Genomic DNA, 22,716 nt, shown 5'->3' on the forward strand with positions numbered 1-22,716 from the left:
CATACTTCAGAGATCAGCATCCCAGAAAGAAAAAAGGAGGAACTAAACAGAGAGAATAAATTACTGTGCTGCTTGCAAAACTTGGGGCCATTCACTTTTTCTCATGAGAAATTTCGTCTTGGCCGTTGTGAGAGAGCTGAAAGAGCAAGCAGAGCAGCCACAGTGATTTTCTTAGGGTCCTTTTTTTCTTTCTTAATTTAATTTTTTTCCCCTCGTGCTTGGATTTTAAGACTGTCAGCTGCACTGATCACAAGCACTGGACATCAATATGTGTCATGTCATTGTAACATGTCGGTCAATGCTATGGACTCTCCTGAGTATTGTCGTGGCTTTCACAGAGCTCATTGCTTTCATGAGTGCAGACTGGCTGATTGGCAAAGCGAAGCCTTTGAGCTCCGAGGACATGGACAACAGAACAGGGGGGTCGCAGGAGCCTTACCATCCAACGCTGGGCATCTATGGGCGCTGCACCAGAATCTCCCACATGCAACTTTCCAGACAAGACACACTTTGTGGTCCTTACGCCGAAAACTTCAATGAGATTGCCAGTGGGTTCTGGCAGGCAACCGCTATTTTCCTAGCCTTGGGAATCATGATTCTCTGCGCCATGGCGTTTGTGTCTGTCTTTACTATATGTGTGCAGAGTATTATGAAGAAAAGCATTTTTAATGTCTGTGGGCTGCTACAAGGGATTGCAGGTACGTGTACTTTGAGAGCAACTAAAGATTTTTTTGTGCCATTCTGCTGAAGAAACATAGCAATTCTGTCCTGTCTACAAACAGACTGTGTTAGGCAGACCCAAAGCAGTTCTATATGCTGGTGTTTATTCAAACACAACTGAAATTTATAGCTACACAGCATGTAATACATTGACATTGGCAGTAGGATTGCAGCCTGGTATGTGCCAAAAAGAACTGACTAGTGTTGCTTTTGTTTGCTGTTCAGTTTTTTTCCTGTCTGTTTGAATTTCTTTCAGTAACAAAAACTTCTCTCCTTTGTTACCAGCAGAGAGCAAAGTTAATACTCTTGTTAAGGCAGTCTATCTCCCTCTCGCTACTTTAGTAATTTTTCCATGGACCGAAGGCAGTTCTCTCAGTGTCTCAGACACTTCATGACTGTGGTGAGAGCAAATACCACCCCAGGGATAAGAACAGCCTGCAGAGTCGCACACCCACGGTTTCATGCTAAGCAGCCTCCTTCAAGGCAGTGAGCTTGACAAGCAATACCTTACAACAAACCCTTCCTTTAGCCAGCTTATTGTTCAGCTGCAATTACACAGCCCAGTGAGCTTATCTCTTCACCGTCCAAGTCTCAGCTGTGCTTTGCCTGAAAAGATGAAGTGGTTCTAGAGATTTAGTGTTTCTGCTTAAACCCGTGGATTTTACAGAAATTAATTAACTGTTATATAAACCAACACTGGACAGCCCTAGTTAGAGCAGTATTTGGCTTTCTCTACTCACCAATGAGCCATGGGGAGAACCTGTCCCGTATGCAGGTTTTCGTCTTTTATGCTGTGTGAGTGTGGTCGTCTGGAGGAGGAAGGTGGTCTTCTGCCCTACCTCTGGCAGCCCTCGGAGACCTGCAAGGAGGGAAGGAATGAACAGGGCCACCTCCTCTTTCCCTCTTGGTGATGCTCTTAAGCAGATGTTTTCAATTCATAAAATGGTTTCATTACAATAAAAATTAGGAGTTTTAACTTGTTTGCTCAAAATGAGAATCCGGCTTCCCCCCTCCTCATCTCTACTGAGGTGGCCAAACATGTTTGCGGTGGCCGTATCTAGACAGGAGGTGTAATGGTAGGTGTTCAAACCTTTATGAAGCTGGTTGGTTTCATTTGCTTAGTTGAGGCCTAAATTAATCTTATTCTAAACACACATGGGGAAGTAGGCAAAAACTGAACTTGGTGCCCGCTGCAGCCCTCTGGAGCCAGCGGTATGGGCCTGGGACTGGCCGATGCTGGCTCCTAAAGCACTAGCACAGTAACTCTCACCGTCCTCCATTTCATGCAATTTCAGTATTGTCGTGGTTTAACCCCAGTTGGCAACTGAGCACCACACAGCTGCTCGCTCCCTCCCCCCCCGGTGGGATGGGGGAGAGAATCGGAAAAAAAAAGTAAAACCCGTGGGTTGAGATAAAGACAGTTTAATAGGACAGCAAAGGAAGAGAAAATAATAATAATAATGATAAAAGAATATACAAAACAAGTGATGCACAATGCAATTGCTCACCACCCACTGACCGATGCCCAGCCCGTCCCCGAGCAGTGATCGCTGCCCCTCAGCCAACTCCCCCCAGTTTATATACTGAGCATGACATCATATGGTATGGAATACCCCTTTGGCCAGTTTGGATCAGCTGTCCCAGCTGTGCCCCCTCCCAGCTTCTCGCTGGCAGGGCATAAGAGGCTGAGAAGTCCTTGACTAGTGGAAGCACTACTTAGCAACAACTAAAACATCAGTGTGTTTTCAACATTATTCTTATCCTAAATCCAAAACACAGCACCATACCAGCTACTAGGAAGAAAATTAACTCTATCCCAGCCGAAACCAGGACAAGTATAAAAGCATACTGCTTATTTCACATCACCCACAATGTAAGGTTTGTGCTTCTGGGGCAGAATTAGATCCCTAAGTTGGCTCAAGATGCTTCTGTTCAGATGATGGCATACAATTAGCAGATTAATTATCTGCTTTATCTGATTTATCCTTTAGATAAAAATTACAGGTTTTGCTGTAGTCACTCCTGGTTTACAGGATTTGCCAGCACCAGCGTGACAAGTAAGCAGCTCTGCAGTGCAGATTAGAGCCAGGAGAAGGTTTTATCTCCTTGCTTGCTTACCCCGTACTTCAGGAATAATCCACGAAACCTAATTTTCAAGAGATGAAAAGATAACCTTACTTACAACTCTTATACCATCTCAAAATATCTAGTCGAACATCAAGATTAGCAGGAAGTAGATTCTTGTATCTTAGAAAATTGTTCTGGAGACCATGTATTTGTGAGAAAATATGCGCAAAGGCAGTTTTATGTTTTATTATCATAAAATCATAAAACGGTTTGGGTTGGAAGGGACCTTTAAAGGTCATCTAGTGTAACCCCTGTCAAACCAGATGTACCTGTAAAGGGACTCGTGGCCTCAAGACTTGAACAATATGGTAGACAAAGCATTTCTTACATGTTAGGGGATAGATCAGTCCTTTTTTGAGCTGTACTGAGGATAGAAGCACTTCCCTTCTTATAATTCAGATAAATAATGACACAGCATGAAACTGGGTAATTGAAAGGTCACATTACTGAAACCGTTGCTAGGAGAAGTACGCCTGCCAGTATTTGCAGCCAGGCGTCTTGTGGCTAGCAACTTGTTTTCTCGAGATTAATTTTATTGGGTCCACTGCTACTTTTGTGCCAGTAGCATTACAGCATCTGCTTACTTAGCTGAAAGTGTTTTCCTTATGACTTATCACAGCTGTTAATTTCAACTTTCTCAGTTCTTGAGTTTTGGAAAATGCTTAAGCAATTTGTTCAAGAAGGACAGTTGTTGGCATGGTTAATCTATACAAGGATTATGATAGCTAGACTAATGCCCTGACTGGAGAACAAGATACAACCCTGTCTTAATCATCTTAAGCGTAAGAGCATTCTTTCAAATGTGAACAATTATGTTTTTTAATAAGTGTAGGAGAAGAATTCACAAAATCATTTTGTTTATCAGCCTATATCAGTCCAATATTTGCAAGTATGTCAAACATCTCATTTTCAAAGATGAGATGCACCCATGGTAGAGTCATCTACAGGAACTCAGGATCTTGCAGACTTAATCTCATTTAAAATCTCTATATCTTTGCTGTGGAGATTTAATATAATTAAAAACATACAGCAAGTTAATTTATTCCTGGAATTCATAATGAAAAAACAATAACAGATACTGGATATATCTTTTCAGTCTAGCAACATTGGTTGTGACCTGGATGATGCCTACAGTGAAATTACAGAATACAGAGCCACATCTCTTCTGTTATGGCCCTTGGAGAAACATGCAAACTCTCATTTAGGTCAATGGGAAGGAGCCATACACATATCTGGTCCACAGAGGGGTTTTTTTTTTGTGGCAGAAAATTAGAAATACAAAGCTATAAAGGAAGAAAATATGGCTCTTGATTAAACTCCTGTAACTCCTTTGTTATAGAGCAAGGCTTTCTGCCACTTATTTTCAGACTGCAGGGTCTTTCATTCTGGAGCTGTAGAAATAGTAATCAGTGGCCCTGTTTTTGGAAATGTTTGAGGATTGTTTCATCTGGAAAAGCATCTTTTCTCTGCAATAGAGAGTGCAAAGAATGGAGCCATGTAATTAAATAGATAATTACTACCCAGCAGCAAGAAGGCCAGGCAGACTTTCATTTGAACGTCTTTTTGTGGAAAGTATTCTATTTTTACAGTCTGTGAATCATTTGAAATGCAGAAGCTAGAAGAGGCAATACGTTATTATATGGTAGCTGATAAGAACCAATTCAAAGTAAATTTTCACAATAATCGTCTAGGATTATAGGAAGTAAATAATTGATGATCCCCTATTGACATATCTTGGTATGGATATAGGATAGTTGCATATATGTTTACAAGCCTTATTTGGGCTTTGGTACTTCACTGTAATATAATCTAAACATATCCTGGCCTCAAAAGGAGGGTGGGGGGGAGCTTAGGACAGAGCCTAAAACAGGTTCAGCCTTCTGTCTCTGACACAATTATTTCCTTTATGACGTTCATCAATCAACAACTTTTCTTGGCTTTTTTTTTTAACCTCTAAGGGCACAGCTCGGCAGAGCTGGCCCCTGGTTTCGTGGCTGGGTGGACACAGCCCCTTCCCCACAGCTGGCAGTGTGGCTGGCGGCTGACTGACGTGCAGGTGAGCCATGACCTGCCAGCGACATCCTGACTGCGCGTCAGGAAGCAGAAGCTAAATTAGCAGCACATATATTATCTCGACCTCAAAACTTGAGCAGGCCCTGTGTTTCCTTGTGGGGAACTACACCATCGTGGGCCTGAGAAAGCTATGGGGAGAGCAGAGGGGAAGGGGTGCTGGCGTGTTAGGAAGGCGGCTCAGATTGGGAATTCAGTTTCCATTATTCCTGCTTTTCCGTGCCAGAGCAGGGCTGTATTGCCAGGCAGGTTTACCAAAAGGGGATAAAATAGCTCCTGTTATCTAAAGTCTTTCCAGAGTGTTGATGGCTACATCTGGGAGGCCTCTCAAGGGTCACACACCCCCCCCCCACTTTCTCTGTTCACGATCCACAGTCTCCTAGTTCAAACGGGGCTTGACTAAAAGGGTTTCTGACAGAAGCACGCAAAAAAAAATAAGTATGTAAAAATTGTGTTACGTCAGTCGGGAGACCAGCTGCGTGCCAAGGGGTGTCTCTGGTTTGTTCAGGTGAATGCATGGCTGCGTTTTGCTGTCGTGTGGCTTAGCAGACTGGGCCACTGGCAGTTACGCCTTTAACAGATGTACGTTCAGTCAGACGAGGCAGAGGCTTTTGTCTTCAAAGGCTGCTGCAGGCGGGCCAGGAGTATTAGGTTCCTCCAGCCACTTTCGGCTTGGGTCAAACACTGCAGGTTTGGGATTCCCTCCCTCACCCCAGCAGTTTCTCCTCCAGCATTGCCGGGGAGATGACTCAGCTTCTTCCCACAAGAAACCTTTGTTGGGTCCCACTTTAGTATTCTCCTCTCATCTTCCAGCACTGAGGTTTCCTTAACATTTCACCCTACTTTATTCCTGCCCAGCATTTCCTCTTATACCCCTGCTTTGTTCTGTGAGGCTGATTTTTTCCCCCAGCGCTTGTCCTGCTCAGCCCCAAGCAGTGAAGTCTCTTCTGTGGTACTTTCTCTTTTCAGGTATCCTCGCAAGCTCTCCTGCGTTCATTCTTCTGTCCTCTCCATGATTTCTTATTTTTCCCTTGTATTACCGTTCAATGCCTTCTCCTGTTCCCTGCTGTGGTACCTTGGGGGCGGGGTTCCTTGATCAGAAACTACTGCAGTACCTGGGCAGTAACCTGTTCAGTTACAGAAGTACAGCTTTACCCTCAAATGCAAGGAAACTTCTTGACAATTTTCTAAAATGAAGAGGTGAAACCCAGCTTGAAGCCAGCTGTGTCTGTAACAGTCCATCTTTGCTGCTGGAAGGGTTTGTTTTACATCTCTTGCACTAAGAAATAGTTCGGTGTGTTATACTTATTGGTCATCATTTCCATTTGGGAGGTTGGGTGATTACAAGATGACCTGAGCAGAGCATGATGGGAACCATCTGAAAGGGAAGAGGATCTGGAGCTGATTGTGGGGGTGTACAAAGTAGGATCTGGCTGCGTGGGGGGGCTGGGCAATTTCTGAGGACTCGCGGTGTGTGGGGCCGTGCAGCTGCATGCTTCTGGCTGCTGGGAGATAAGGAGACCATTGGGAGTTGCTGAGGAGGAAGCAAGAGGTCGGCCAGGACTTTAATTGGAGAGGGGAGAAAACGCAGAAGGAGAGCAAGCTCCTGCAGAGGGGGCATGAGGCTGCTAGAGCTCTCTGATGCTCAGAGCATGATGCAAAAGGTTATGATACTTGCAGAGTAGTTTAGGATATTCGGTTGTAGGCAGCGGCACACTGTAAAGATGCATTATTTTGTCTGAGAAAGGGCCAAGCTGGCAAGCAAGGAAGAAAGCACCTTGTGAGCTCATGTTGCTGCCTGCGGGCGATGGAAGCTGTTGCTCAGCTGGGGAGCCTGGGCAGTAGGAAAGCAGAGCAAGAGCAGTTTTGCCTTCGAAGGCAAGGAAGCTTCTTGTTTGTCTTTCTAAAACACAGAGCATGCATTTTTCAAAAAGCATATTTCCTCTTGGATTCAGCTTAGAGTTTTTCTTTTCTGATGCCAGAATTCTGAATTCTTGGGGTGGGAAGAAAGAAAAAGGGGGGAGGGAATTTTTAATGGAAATCCTGACAGTCTGAACCACTTTCTGTGGTATAATGCTTCCTGTAACCTATATGGCCAAATGCCAGCACGACATCTAATACACACTTGGCTGCTGAAAGTTCAAGCTAAGGGGACTTCTGTGTTGGAATATGCCAGGGAAGGAAAATGAGTTCAAGTGCTAAATTGCCATTGAGCCTGAGGGAGAGTATTAGTAACTTCAAAGAAATAAAGTGAAGGTTTCAGTGTTTAGTTAGATTTGGTGGTCGGCTCATCTCCTGTGGTACCAAGATGGGCATGTGGGAACCAGTAGACACCCAGCAGATTGTAAATAGAATAGAAAAATAGACAAAAATTCAGGTTTTCACTGATCAAGTTTGGCAGCTGATGTTCTCAGCAAGCATAAATTTCTTCCATCAGACGGTGCTCAGTGTGAGACTCTCACGCTACCCACTGAGAAATGTTTTACTGTGGCACATGTGCATGCCAAGGTCCCTTACCTCTACTGGCATAGGTGAGACACTGACACACCCCCGTCCTGGCAATGCAGGGTAAGAGAGCACTGTCTGCTCCCCGAGAGGGTGGGGGGGATAGTGGGAGAGTAGCAGGGCTCCCTTTTGGTTTGATTTTTGCTTCCAGGCCTCAGAGCCAAGACTGATGCTGCTGTTATGCAAACACTAGGAGAATATTTAAATTCAACAAAGGCTATGTTTTCACTCAAACACAAGAAAAAAGATGAAAGTGGCTCTTTCAAGATGGGGGTACTAACTGATGCTTAGCTGCTCTCTTCAGTGCGCCTGGCGTGGTGGTGAAGGAAATCGGTGGGTTTGAGCTGTGCTTCCTTCCCTAACACAGGCGGCCTGTGCTCTGCTGTACAGCCCGCCAAGTCACCCAAAATTCTCCCCTTCCCATGTTCCCCTTCACCTTTTCCTTCTCGCTGAGCCTTAGCTCCTCTGCAGCCCGCCCCAAGGTCATCTTTGCGCTGCAGGATCAGTATCGAGGAAGTGTAATACTGTGGAAAAAAAAAAAAATGTCTCACAGCCTTTTTACCTCTGTTTAAGCCAAGGCAGGTTGTTGCTTCAGCCTCCTTTATAGAGCCGTGGTCGCGAGGTGGTGGTTTGCTTTCCTTTTCTGCTGATTCAGCATAAGCAACTGATGGTTTGGAGGGCACTGATTCTCACCAGTCGGACGGCAGTGGAAAAGGTTATGGCAAGTGTTGTGAAACGCGCCAGGTCTTCTCCTCTTCTTCTTTCGGGAATGGAATAATTGACACGGCCCGGTATTTCCTTCCCTAACTCAGGAACCTCTCGAATTTACCATATACAATTTAGTTACTCATTTAGCAGTTTCAAGCCTGTTATTGGACTGTCCTAGATTAAAACCACTTGATGCTTCATTGGCTTTTGAGGCCAAATGTGGGTGGTGACCAGCCCTCACAGCTGTGCCTGAGCGGTGGCCCCACAAGCAGAGAGGTCTTCGTTACCTCTGCGTTGCTGAAAACTCGTAAGCATTTGGCTTTTCCCCTATACGGTGCTTGATCTTGACTTAATTGCAGGGCTAGCGTCTGCTGTACAGGAACCCCGTGAAGTGCAGTGACATGACTCCACATGGCTGATGGCCAGCAAAGGGGCTTCAGTGTCATTTCAGAGCTTGGGACTGATCTTACTTTGAGTCTCCGCATTTCCTTCCCTCCCAGCTAATGGGGACTCTCACCACATATATAAAATTTGTTAAAAGCTAATGGGGAATTTACTCTCCCCTCTCCTAAAAACAGGAGTCTACAGGCTCAAGCTTTGTTAAAGAGAAGTCCAAGCAGTAAGATCACACCAATATCAAAAAAACAAATCACAGATCCCCCATATGCTGTCATTCTGCCAAAGCAACCCACATCAAAGCTTATAAACTGACTTATTTTTGGCTTTTTCTGTGGGTAGCAAAATATACTTAATAGTCTGAGTCTCCCATCAGTAGCCTTCCCTTCTACCTCCTGTCACACAGATCCCCTGCACTGTATTCCTGTCCTTATTTCCACACCCTAACATCAGTAATGCCATCAGAAGTATTATTCTTACATAGGTTTGGTTATGAATGAGCATCTTTGATTTGCTTAATAAATGGGAAAAGATGCATAAGCAAATGGCATAGTTAATTTACTGTTGAAAAGAGTAGGGATCTTATCCTCTTCCTCAGCTTGGGGTAGGCAGTGGTAACCTCTTCTGGTAACCACTTCCCCTTATATGTCCCTAAAACAATTTTAAAGGGAAAAAAAAAATCTGTGCAGGTTTTGAGAGATCATCTGGTTATAATTTTAAACAATTAATTCTCCTGCCTCAGCTTAGGGTATCCCAGGTACATCGAAATCTGCATATGGCTGCAGTCCTCTGCAGTGACTGCAGGTATGGAGGTATGGACTTTGCCTTGGTGCATTGCCCATGAGCAACCCTTCCCAACATCAACAGCCATGCTTCCAACTTATCCCAAATCCCCTCTGCTTGTGTGAACCTGCATTGAGTGCGATGTCCGAGTAGGCTTTTTTAAGCAATGATCATCTTATTGTTAGGAATTTTTCTTCTGTTTGTTTTGCAGCATTTCCAAGTGGGCCAGAGGTGATCTCCAAGGCACTCAGGCTTGCAGAGTCTCCCCTTTCTTTTTGTGCAAAGACCTTCTTGCCTCTGGTCAGCTGCTTATATTCGGTGGGGCCATCCAGGTGGATGGAGAGTGGCTGCGGAGGCAGGTCTTGGGCACCACGCTGCAGGTCCTGTAACCGGCGCTCCCTTCAGCACCTTGGCACTACCCTCACCCCTTTTCCTATAGCCAGTGTGGAGTGCTGTGACCACCATGTCAGCTGGCCTGAGCCTGCCTCGTTAGCTCTGATCCGATTAAAATGGGATTACTGAATCATTTCACAGAGCTGAAGGCATCTGTTATACAGCTGCTGAGTAGGAGGCCGTCACTTAGGTTGTCTGTTGGTGGATGAAGCAGTCAAAAGCACATGAATGGTGACCTGGTGGTATTCCTGCTGGGTAGGGGTTTGTCAGGGAAAGTTTGCATATGTGAAAGCCTCCTTGGGTTAAGCTAGCATAGTGAATTTGTACAAATATTTTAAGCATGAAATTATTCAGGTAGCATATTGACACATTTGGAAATATGAGCAATAAAGGCAGGTTTATTTTGCCTGGCTGGTGCAATGCCCTTGAGCTGAAGCGTTAATCTCTTGTGGTTGTGCAGAAGATGAGAATGATCAGGATAGCTGCCACTGAGGAAGCAACCTGCCTGCGCTGCCTGCGTGGTGTTGGGCAAGGCTAATCCCTCCCCGCCTTTACCCTTTTTTCTCTTCCTCTCTTAAAATGTTGTTGCTCAGTTGTGCTGCTCCATGGGAGCCTGTTGCATTGCCACCTCATTGATCACAGCTGCTTAATTTCTTGTTTCTTCAGCAGCATTTAAAAGCTTTTTTGCTATTTTGCTAGGAAATGAGAAGATAGTTTCAGGCTTTGCAATGGAAATTGGCTTTGTTAGTATACGCTGTCGTTTAATATGGCACAATAACAGCTGCACAGGAGACTGTCAAAACTAAATAGCATGCCTTCACTTAGCTAAACAAGCATCTGCCTAACCCCTGTCTCACAGGGTTGTTTCCAAGGATGGAATGAAAAAGCTTTTACTCAGATCTGACCCCAGCACTGACCAGCCTATAATGTGACATACAAATGCCCATAATGATAGATCAGTCTCTTGGTTTTCCATTATGTTAGCCTAGCAGCACTACTGCAGTGTATAAAAACGCGGAGGAGCAATTGCTTCCTGCAGTTCAGGCCTTAGAAGGGGAAAAGTTCTTGGTGTACAAAAAGGATTCTCCTATACAAAAAGCATTACTGAACTGTCTTCAGAAACGTCGTCGCACAGCGGTGCTTTCTGCCATATTCATATTGTTATTTCACAATATGCTGCATTGTTTTGCTTTGGTATTTTAGGAGAAAGGAGTTGCTCTTACATCATTTGAATATACAAGGACTGATGTTTAATAGGTTGTCTATGTTGTAATCAGGAAGTCTAATTAATAATTTTAGTCTAATAATCCAAATAAAGTCTAAACCTCATCTAAATTTTCTATTTCTCTTTGAAAGCAGGTAATTAGGGATTGATAATAAAATGTTCTGTGGGCAAATTGCCTTCAGTGAAACATGGGAAAATGTTCTCTGCTGACAGACTTATACCAAAGAGTTTTAGATGAGGTCTCTGGATAAAAAAAGTCATTTAAATAGTTTTCTGTTGTCATTCCTAGGCATCTGGTGGCATTGTGTAGCAGTCTTTCAGACCTCTGTTTTAAGGAATCCTAAGAGAAAAGGTAACTGAGAGCTGGCAACAACTAACAAGAAGGAAAATGTAATTATGAAAAATTATCATACTGATTTAAAGAAGTGGGATAGAGCTAATTAAGAAGTAGGAACAAGAGTATGCATACAGCAGAAGCTGCACCCCCCCAGCAGTGCAGCTGTGCTCAGAGAGGGGGTTAAATCTAGAACAGAGCAAGCCTGAGCTCTGCGAGCCTGTAGAGGAGGAGCACAGTGGAAAACAGCCTGTAATGTTTTCAAAATGAATTTGTTCCTCCCAGCAGGTGGAACAAACAGTAATTAATCCACAGGTAGATTGGCTGTGAATTAAAACTGTCATTTACTGTACGTTAGCACAAGGAACTGGAAGGATTCCTTGCAGAAAACTTTTCTTCAGATAGAGCACCAGCTTTTTCTTCTCTGTTCTTTCTCTTGAAGATTGGCTTCTGTTCAAAGACACTGGGACAAGAGCAAAAATTGATTTATGAAGAAAAAAAAATCTGTATCATTAATATTTACTGTCCTCCTGCCAGATCTGTCTCAAGGCAAACTGTCGACAGAAGATAATTGTTGCTTCATCAGATTATGCTGACATAAAATTATACAACACAAAACTGAGCTTTGTACTTCTACGACTAACAAAAGCTTAAGCGCTTTAATCTTAACTTACAGCATTAAATGGCTTAGAAAGCAGCACAATGCCGATTAAATACAGAAGTAATATTTGAATCATAGAATCATAGAATAGTTTGGGTTGGAAAGGACCTTTAATGGTCATCTAGTCCAACCCCCCTGCCATGGGCAGGGACATCTTCAACTAAATCAGGTTGCTCAGAGCCCTGTCCAACCTGGCCTTGAATGTTTCCAGGGAGGGGGCATCTACAACCTCTCTGGGCAACCTGTTCCAGTGCTTCACTACCCTCATTGTAAAAACTTTCTTCCTTATATCTAGTCTAAATCTACCCTCTTTCAGTTTAAAACCATTACCCCTTGTCTTATCGCTACAGGCCCTATGAAAAAGTCTTTCCCCATCTTTCTTATAAGCCCCCTTTATGTATTGAAAGGCTGCAATAAGGTCTCCCCAAAGCCTTCTCTTCTCTAGGCTGAACAACCCCAACTCTCTCAGCCTTTCTTCATAGGAGAGGTGTTCCATCCCCCTGATCATTTTTGTGGCCCTCCTCTGGACCCGCTCCAACAGGTCCGTGTCTTTCTTGTGCTGAGGGCTCCAGAGCTGGACGCAGTACTCCAGGTGGGGTCTCACCAGAGCAGAGTAGAGGGGCAGAATCCCCTCCCTCGACCTGCTGGCCACGCTTCTTTTGATGCAGCCCAGGATACGATTGGCCTTCTGGGCTGCGAGCGCACATTGCTGGCTCATGTCCAGCTTTTCATCCACCAGTACCCCCAAGTCCTTCTCGGCAGGGCTGCTCTCAATCCCTTCATCCCCCAGCCTGTATTGATACTGGGGGTTGCCCCGACCCAGGTGCAGGACCTTGCACTTGGCCTTGTTGAACCTCATGAGGTTCACGCAGGCCCACTTCTCAAGCTTGTCCAGGTCCCTCTGGATGGCATCCCATCCCTCAGGCATGTCAACTGCACCGCTCAGCTTGGTGTCATCTGCAAACTTGCTGAGGGTGCACTCGATCCCACTATATCATTGATGAAGATATTAATGAGTCAAGTGTAAGAATAACTGAGTCAAATTCAAGAAACCTGAGTTATAATAGTTAATTGATCCAGAAAGCAACTTTTATACACAAATCGGTAGATTGTGCTAGGAGCTGGTCCTGTGTTCCTGTGCACTGTGAGTATAAATGAATGTCAAGAATAAGGCGCTTGGCTCCCCTTTCCGGCCTCTTGCAAGCTCCAGGCCATGCTCTCTGACGTCTTTCATTCATTAGCGGGATACTTTGCTCCTGGCTCTGTGCAGCCCATCCAGGATCCTCCTCCGCCACCCCTCCCGGGGACTCTTCAGAAAACAAAACCACGCACTCTCATGGTGCATTGTGCTGTCCACAAGCAATTGAAAATGCATTTCTCTTCCTTTGACATTATGGTGGGTTGACCTTGGCTGGACACCAGGTGCCCACCAAGCCGCTCTATCACTCCCCCTCCTCAATTGGACAGGCGGAGAAAAATACCATGAAAGGCTCGTGGGTCGAGATAAGGACAGGGAGAGATCACTCAACAATTACAGTCACGGGTAAAACAGACTCGACTTGAGGAAATTAAATTAATTTATCGCCAATTAACACCAGAGTAGGATAATGAGAAATAAAACCAAATCTTAAAACACCTTCCCCCCACCCCTCCCTTCTTCCCAGGCTCAACTTCACTCCTGATTTTCTCTACCTCCTCCCCCTGCGTGGCGCAGGGGGATGGGGAATGAGGGTTGAGGTCAGTTCATCACATGACGTCTCTGCCACTCCTTCCTCCTCACTCTCTTCCCCTGCTCCAGTGTGGGGTCCCTCCCACAGGAGACAGTCCTCCATGAACTGCTCTGGCATGGGTTCTTTCCATGGGGTGCAGTCCTTCAGGAACAGACTGCTCCAGCGTGGGTCCCCCACAGGGCCACAGGTCCTGCCAGGAGCCTGCTCCAGCGCAGGCTCTCCATGGGATCACAGCCTCCTTCAGGGCACATCCACCTGCTCCAGCATGGGGTCTTCCATGGGCTGCAGGGTGGATATCTGCTCCACCGTTAACCTCCATGGGCTGCAGGGGGACAGCCTGCCTCACCATGGTCTTCACCATGGGCTGCAGGGGAAATCTCTGCTCTGGCTCCTGGAGCACCTCCTCCCCCTCCTTCTTCACTGACCTTGGTGTCTGCAGGGCTGTTTCTCTTACATATTCTCACTCCTCTCTTCCGACTGCTGTTGCGCAGCAGTTCCCCTCCCCCTGCCCTTCTTAAATATATTATCACAGAGGCACTACCACCATCGCTGATTGGCTCAGCCTTGGCCAGCAGCAGGTCCATCTTGGAGCCAGCTGGCATTGGCTCTATCGGACATAGGGGAAGCTTTTAGCAGCTTCCCACAGAAGCCACCCCTGTAGCCCCCCACTACCAAAACCTTGCCACACAAATCCAATACAGACATTTTTCTTGTCTTGTTGCAAAGGCTGTAAAAGAAAAACTTGGTAATCGTTGGGCTATGGATGTGATGAAACTATTGTCAGTGTGCTGGTTGGGGTTATCTCGCCTCTGCCTTGCGCTGTTTCTGTGTGTCTTGTCTGAAAAGTAGGTTGTCGGCTATTGGAGGCAGAAACTGTGAGCAGAGCTGCCAGGCTCTGTGGTAATGCAAATAAATAACCAAAATGAGAGTGCTGCAGGCAAGCGAGCCCCAGGGACTGAGCAGTGGCTACAGAAAGGCAGGGATATAGGCAATTAAGCATAAACTTCTATCAAAGAAGCAGAGGTGTAAGGGACCCGGCCAGCCTCTGCCCTGTGGACACTGGTATGAGAAATCAATGCTGAGGATTTACCATGTTTTTTCCCCTTGTGGATCGTCTAGCCACAGACTGGCCTGTAAGTGTTTTTTTGCTCAACTGCAGCTGCTTGGATGTGTGTTAGATGTAGATCAAGGCTACAGCGTTAACCGTAGAAACAGCCCTCTGGCTTTTACATGTTGCATAAAATGGTTGCGCGGTACTCCTTAGGTCAAAGGTGGAAGAGCATAGAGACTGCCAAGCTATTTGTATCACATTTAACCATTTCGCCTGTTTAAAAGTGGACCTTGCCTTTCCAAGTAGCATCATAACCTCTCCTGCCCTTACTACCCCTGCTATATCTTACCTTGTTCTTTCCACATGGGCATTTTTCCTTCCCTTCCCTCTGCATCCGTGTTCCCAGGAGCACAGAGGTGGTTCTTTTTTTTGGGTCTCTGGAAGCTGCTGCTCTGGTTACAGGTAGTTGGACAGTTAAGTGCTTTGGATTGCTGGCTTCTGCTTTAGCCCACGGTTTGCTCTGTTGGTGAGTAAAGCATCTTGTGTGTATTTTGTTTAAGCTGCAGGAGTCATTGAAATGAGCTCTGTAGCCTGTGACTATTTCTTTTGTAGTTACTAGGAAGCAGGAGGCAAAGCTCCTCTTGATCTTTTTATACGAGCACCTCTTTTTGGGCAGGGAGGGAGAGTCAGGAAGGGATCTTTGTACCCTGCACAGCTCAGCCATTGTGCCGAGTACTGGAGCTTTGAGCTGAATATGTGAAGAGGAGTCTGTGCCTCTCCACTTGCTGTTAGTCAGCATGAAAACCAAAGTGTTGTTTCTGTTGTGGGTATGTTGAATTGGCTTAATTGAATCATCCTTATTCACTTTTCCTAGCAAGTAGGAACCAGGTATTAATGAAATGAGAAATGATGATAAATATTAGCGATGGTGAGAAGAGGTGCGTGCCCTGAGAAGCTTTCTGTCTGCACTGAAACGGAGTAGAAGGTAGGTTCGGTAGTGAAAACATTACTTTTTTTTTCTTTTATTATGCTAGGCCAGTATAGGATTCACAAAGTTAGCTATCTAAAGGGAAAAAAAAAACCAAAACAAAACAGGTGAGAATCTGACCATATTCACAGCCCATAATTAAGACTTTTCTCCAAATTTTGTTTTCAACTGTGAGAAAACAGCTATAATTTATCAAATTGTGGGCTGCAGTCAATATTTCTCCAGGAATTTTCTACACTCTTAAAAAAAAAAAATAAATTAATTCAGTAAAGTCCTGATGAATACACTTGACAGTGCTGCAGCCTTTTGGGGGGGGCTGAGTTTTGGGTAATGGCTTTTCAGCTTGGGGCATGCATACCATGAACCAGTAGCTTTCAGGAGTTGTTCAGTGCTCTGTTTTTGGTAAAAAGAGATGGATGTAACTTCTCAGTCCTGCTTGTGACTCAGCCATAAGCCAGGTTTGCAGTTAAACACAGGCTCTCTAGGTTTGTTAGTGATGGGGGGGCAGGGGGGTAAACTTTAAAAACTTCCTTGGTGGCAGCAGCTACATTGACATTTCAGATTCAGTTTCTTACTTCCGTGATGGTGATTTTTAACTACCAAAGGGCTTGTGATCATTAGCGAAAAATGGCAACTGGACCATACCAACGTACAGTCAGAAAAATAAATCTTGTAGTCACGCTGGTTACACAGAACAGGAAACTAGTGATGAACAGAGGAGAAGGAACTGCTGGTTTTTAGTCTGAAACAGCTGCTGGGCTCAGCAGGATGAAAGCACAGCTTATCCAGGTCTGTCCAAGATAAAGCAATACTTTATACTTAATGTAGTTTGGCCAATCAGCCAGAAAACACTGCATAAAATTTGTCATTGGTTCTTAAATGTAAGCAGTAATGAAATCCCTTCACAGAGAACGGATATCACTCACTAATGGATTTTGCTGCCACAAATAATGACATTTAGTTCATTCATGCCTGTGGTGTTGTGTCATCATTAGAAAAACACTGGAGGAAGGACTTTTTTTTGTGAACTGTCTGGCATTCATAGACATTAATTTTAGACAGTTGGATGATGGTTTTTGCATTTTGTGTATATTAACTGCTTACTAGCTAGGACCCAGTTTTTCTTTTTCAGTGAGGAAGTTTTTTTGCATCTGGATGAATTTCTTTAAACAAACAATTAAGAAAACCTAACATACTGCAGAATGGGCTAGTCTAACTGAATTGAAGAAGATGCAAATAAGTCTTTACAGCTGTTCTTGGTAACCTGTTAGTACAGGGTTGAAAAGACCACTGTTTTCTATTTTATTACTTAGTAGAAATTTTGGGATTGGGTGAAATCTATGGATGAACCAGCGCCGTACATAAAAAGCACAACTTTCAGCCCACTTCTAGAAGATGATAACACCTTTACCAGCTATTTTCCTCAAGATGCCAAGCTGAATAATGGGCTTTACAGTGCAGGACAACTAAATCGGTAATGTTTATGGGATCTGGAAGGCTGTATTCATTTTCTGGATAAACTGGTTGTGTTTAAGCAAAAACTATTTTGCATAATTATTTCTCTTCTTATAAGTAAAATTTTAAACAAACAGAAAGCAAATTTTGATATCTATGAGCTGTCCTGATGTTTAGTTACATACTTTGTAGGAAGGAGATCTGGTTTTAACTCATTGTGTCTCACAGAAGCCACCCCTGTAGCCTCCCCGCTACCAAAACCTTGCCACGCAAACCCAATACACAGGGCTCATATGAGAGCATTGTAGCCACTAGCATATTAGACATTTTGATTAAATCTCACCTTTGTACAAAGACACATCATGTGTACAGGGACTCTAACATGAGTTTTTATATCCTTAATGAAGCCCTTCACTGCTTGGATATAGACTGGTCCTCATAGGAGAGAAAACTATCAATACGAGAGGCAATCAGATGGGCAAAACATCTAGTTTGAGCTTTTTACTTCCAGGCTGAGGCACAGCAGGGTGTTCAGGTGGTTTAGCAAGATCAGGAGTTGAGGCTTTTGCTCATGCATCACTAGAAACGTGGTTTCCTTCTGCAGCAGTTGATCACCTGTTTAGAGGATCCCAGTGTTACCTATGCACTGGTGGTGGGTACTTAGATCCGTTAGTTTGTGGCTGACTCCAGAATCCCTTCATTGCAAAAGCAGCTTATTGAACTGGCTGTATTATTTGTCTACTATGTCCTACTGTGGCCAAATAAGCAGATGCAGTTTGAGATTTTATTTTTTCCAGGCAAGAAAATCAAGGTAGGAAAAATCCAGAGGAAAAAGGCAAAGATGTTTATGATGAATGACTAAATAAAGCTGAAAGAGGGCTAGCTAAATACGAATTCAAAAGTGGATGCAAACATTCCTAAGTATTTGAAAAGTGCAAGTATAAACAGTAGGTAGAGATGCTCGAATGTTTTGCAAGCTCTGTATACCTAGCAATGATGTGTGAAAACAAAGGATGTAGAAGGAATACAGGGATTAAAATTAAGAACAGTCATTATCATATGAAATAAACCTTTCATAAGAAAAATCATAGGATAGCTCCAAGTTTAGATAAAACACTATACAGTATATACTAGGGAACAATCAGTAAAGGAAGGATGGATGGGGAAGAGTCATCTTCTCCCAATCCTGGTACTTATGAGTGAGTAGTCACCATGATAACCATTACTACATGTGCTGTGTTTGGTATTAAACTGATCATTTGTTAAACTTCTCTCTTTTCTTTCTGTTTTTATTTCTAGGCCTCTTCCTTATCTTCGGCTTGATACTTTACCCTGCAGGTTGGGGATGCCAGAAAGCAATAAGCTATTGTGGACCTTATGCTTCTGCTTACAAACTAGGAGACTGCTCCTTGGGCTGGGCTTTCTACACAGCTATTGGTGGCACTATGCTGACGTTCATCTGTGCAGTCTTCTCGGCACAAGCTGAAATAGCCACATCCAGTGACAAAGTGCAAGAAGAAATAGAAGAAGGAAAAAACCTTATCTGCCTCCTTTAACTCCAGTGGGAAAAACACCAGCGCGTGGATCTTAATTTGCTTTCCATTGACTGGACAAGCAGATCCACTTACCTGTTTCCACCATTTGTGTGATTGAGCCCCATGCATTCCAGCCCCGAACTACTGAAATGGTCTTTCTTCCTTGCTGGGCAATGAGGATCAAAGGATCCCAAGAAAGCAGAATATAAATACTTGGGAATTTTTTAGTTTCATTCTATTATCAGAACGCAGTAGAATTTATTAATCCGATTGGGGAGGTGCAGAATCATGTGTATATAGCAGGAATGCTGTTGTTATAACTGACAAATTCTGACTGATCGAATTGCCTTACCTACCTTGGTCACTTTGAAGAATTTGGATTTAAAATAATAAAAGCCAGCACATTTTTTTTCTTATACAAAGGAGAAGCCTATTTTAATTAGGCTGTGAATTTTAATTCACCTGTGAATATTTCACCACCACCTGATTTGGTACAATACTTTTCATTGAGGTGCTTTTTGATACTGAACTTCCTTAAAGTACAGTGCCTTCTTGGATAGCAAGTATATGATGGAGAGAGCAAAGTTGACGTGACACCATTTACACCAATCTTTAAGCAGTTAAAGTTGAGTCCCTGCCAGGTTTCTTTGTCTTGAATCTTATAGTGCAAGGTGTGTGCCACTTGTTACTTAACAGGTAGATGATTCTGGTTTCATTGATTGGGCAAAAAAGCTGTTGTTACACTGGCTTTCACCCGATTCTGATAAAATTGTTAGAAATCCCATTGTTAGAAATATTTCTACAGCCTTTATTAGAAACTCCTGAAATCCCAAGCAGATGCCCACTCCCCACAGCACAGCTGGGCATTACGTTGTGAATGCTGGGCATTATGTTGTGAATGCGAATAGCCTGGCCTGAGCTTTAGCCTCTCCTACAAATGTAGATCACACATTAGACTTTAACAGTATTATTCTTTCTCTTGCCAGCGAAACCTCATTCCTAGTCTACAGATCAGTATGTCTCATGTCCCAGAGCCAGCTGAGTCCTTAAGAAATTTACATTTTTTCAGGAAGTCATGCCAAATTCTAAATGGCTGGGAAGATCTTTTCCTTTTTTTTTTTTTTTTTTTTACCACATGTAGTATGGACCCTTTTCCAACTAAATCAGCAGAAATAAAACAGACCTTGCCACAAATGACATTCCTTTCTCAAAAGCAGTTGGTTGTATTACTTGTGGTGTCGCATCACTTACTAGAACTATTTCTGAAAACAAATTTAAAAGGTATTTTAAAAAAAAAGGAATTATGCAACTGTGGCTTAGGAGCATTGGGAAGAATTAATCTGAGAAGTAATTCTAATGAAATATTAAGTGAATTTTAGACTCCTCTTCTTACTTCTTGGCAATGTTTAATATCATCCAATGCCAGTGTTGTTCTCCATCACTTCACTGTATAATACGGAGCAGAGATTCTCATTTATGCCTGGTCAGTCCATTAAAGTGTGCCATGAGTTATTTATAGATATTAAAAGTTTGTTGTTACTGTACAGGTAAATAGCTAATTTCAATACACTGTCTAGTCATTCACAATACAAGACTTGTTCAGCAGTCAACCGCAAGCCCAGGGCTAGCCTCGAGCATGGGCGAACACTAGCAGCCACGGTGTTTGAGCACCCCTTCAGTGCCTGCTGTGCAGCACAGACACCGCCTCGGCCCAGCCAAGTTATGGAGCAAACCAGGCCCAGCTCCCAGCTTGCGCACATCTGTGCCCAGTGTGCATTCAAGCCACATACTGGATGGATATGGAGGTGATCTCTAAGCCGCCGTGCAAAAACCAAGGTTAACTTCTGCTGATATTAAAAAAAGATTATTTTAATCTAGCCTTTTCTTGCATTCACCTGCTTCTGCATCCCACTTCCACTCTATTCTAGTTTAAAACGGGTAATTAACTTTTAAATATTTAATTTAAAAAAAAGTTATGGACTGGAACCATTTATGCCAACTGCCTGCACAAAGCAAGATTTTAACAAATCAAAATTACTAGCACAAAGCAGTGTCTGAGGACAAAAGTCACAGCCAGCATGTCCTGTACACACTTGTGTTTTTCTTTTTGGGTTTTTTTTTTTCCTATAACACACAAACATACCATCTGAAGAGCATGCACTTGGCTTGTCCAGCACAGCTGTGATTCAAACCTTCCTTCTGATGTTCCTCCTGAGCCCCCTACTGGAGTGTGTGCTACAGAGGCTGGGGCACTAGCTCAGCTGTGCTTTGGCTTAGAAGTAAACAATGACCAACCTTCAAATACATCACTAGCCGACCTCTGCTGTGATCTACAGAACGCTTAGAAAAATTTAATACTGGGGGGTTTAAGTACAAAGGAAGTATTTTCAGTGGCATGTTTTGCTTTTGTTTGCATTTGTAACCAAGAACCACCAGCTTTTCTGCTTGTTGCTGGTATACTATCAACTTGCTCTGCAACAGTGTAATCGACTAACTTGCAAGAATATCCATGTTCATCACATAGCACAGATAGAAGACAGGCTGGGAAAAAATACAGGAAAAAAAAAAATCAGGATTTCTTTTTCTCAGGGTTCTATTTTTCTAGCAAGTGATAAGATGGTATATATTGCAGATTCAGGTGTAGGGTGCACTCATTAAATTTGACAGCTGTTTAAAGTTGTTCCTGAATTTCACCTCAGCAGTAGCTTTCAAAGATGTTTTGAAGGAAAAAAAAAAAAGAAATCAGCTTAAAGCTAATTTAATTAATTTCATGAGGGGGCTGCAGAGTGTAACTACTTCTTAATGTACATGCACTGCATAAGATCTAGAAGAACTTGCTGTGGATTCTTTAAAACCTGTGTGCTAATTAGTTCAGTTTAACTTCGTTTTTGTGGTATTGAAGAATTCTTCAAACATCTGTTGTTTGATCAACTTTGTAAACTTATAGTCTGTAAAGTGCCATAGACTTTTTTTTTAAAAAATTGTAGCCTTTTTTTTATATATATATATATATATAAAAACTTGCGTGAGATGTGCAATAACAGGAATGGGGTTTGGTTTGGGGGGGGGGGGGTTATTTTTTATGGTTTTGGTTTTAAACAAGATATTTGAAAAGTGACTTCCCAGGGAAGAAGTGGCTGGAGTTTTGATGGTGTGGACAAACTAAGCATAGAGTAATGCAACAAAATCACTGATTTTGAAGATAAATACAACAGTAGTAACAGTAGCTTAAAGATTTAAACAAAAACCTCTTCTAGATCTATTTGAAATACTCAGATCCATATAATACAGACAATTAAAATGTGAAGCTGTATCCATCTCTGGCAATATAGAATCTAAAAGCTGAAAAGGCTCAGCAAGTTTTCTTAAGGTGCTTTATTTATAATGTGGCACTGCAAAAAAACATTCCTATTGAGGTATTTCTGGGTTGTCTATATCACACCTTTGTATCTATTTTACTCAAAGTTCTCTGGATTCTGAGATTATTTTTTTTTCCAGCTAAATCATTTCCATTTTCCATTGTTATCCCACATCAGAGTATCTCACATCCTAGTGGTAAACAGAGAAGAGTTAAAGTCTGTCTTGGTTTAACCCCAGTCAGCAACTAAGCACCACACAAGCTACTCGGCTCCCCCTCCCCCTCCCCCCAGGTAGGATGGGGGAGAGAATCGGAAGGGTAAAAGCGAGAAAACTCATGAGTTAAGAACAGTTTAATACTTGAAATAACAGAATAATGATGATAATAAAAATTGTAATGGAAAGTAAAACAAGAGAAAGAAAAACAAAAACCCAGGGAAAGAAAAAACAAGTGATGCAACTGCTCACCACCCGCCGACCGATGCCCAGCCAGTCCCCAAGCAGCAGTCACCACCCCCCGGCCAACTCCCCCCAACTTATATACTGAGCATGACGTCACATGGTATGGAATATCCCTTTGGCCAGTTTGGGTCAGCTGTCCTGGCTGTGCCCCCTCCCAGCTTCTTGTGCACCTCCAGCCTTCTCAGTCGGTAGAGCATGGGAAGCTGAAAAGTCCTT

General features: G+C 43.4%; 1 protein-coding gene and 2 pseudogenes across 1 annotated transcript; all 3 read left to right on the forward strand.

Moving 5' to 3' along the window:
- The first annotated feature begins 50 nt into the window (after positions 1 to 50).
- On the forward strand, positions 51 to 18,905 carry LOC143172128 (LHFPL tetraspan subfamily member 2 protein-like). The gene is made up of 2 exons (XM_076361381.1): positions 51 to 698; positions 18,446 to 18,905. Exons 1-2 carry the CDS (start codon positions 269 to 271, stop codon positions 18,700 to 18,702), a joined length of 687 nt encoding a protein of 228 aa, XP_076217496.1. The 5' UTR covers positions 51 to 268; the 3' UTR covers positions 18,703 to 18,905.
- On the forward strand, positions 18,753 to 20,077 carry LOC143172216 (uncharacterized; annotated as a pseudogene).
- On the forward strand, positions 20,005 to 21,438 carry LOC143172127 (uncharacterized; annotated as a pseudogene).
- The last annotated feature ends 1,278 nt before the right edge of the window (positions 21,439 to 22,716 follow it).

The sequence above is a fragment of the Aptenodytes patagonicus genome, chromosome W, assembly GCF_965638725.1.
Source record: "Aptenodytes patagonicus chromosome W, bAptPat1.pri.cur, whole genome shotgun sequence".
NCBI lineage: Eukaryota > Metazoa > Chordata > Aves > Sphenisciformes > Spheniscidae > Aptenodytes > Aptenodytes patagonicus.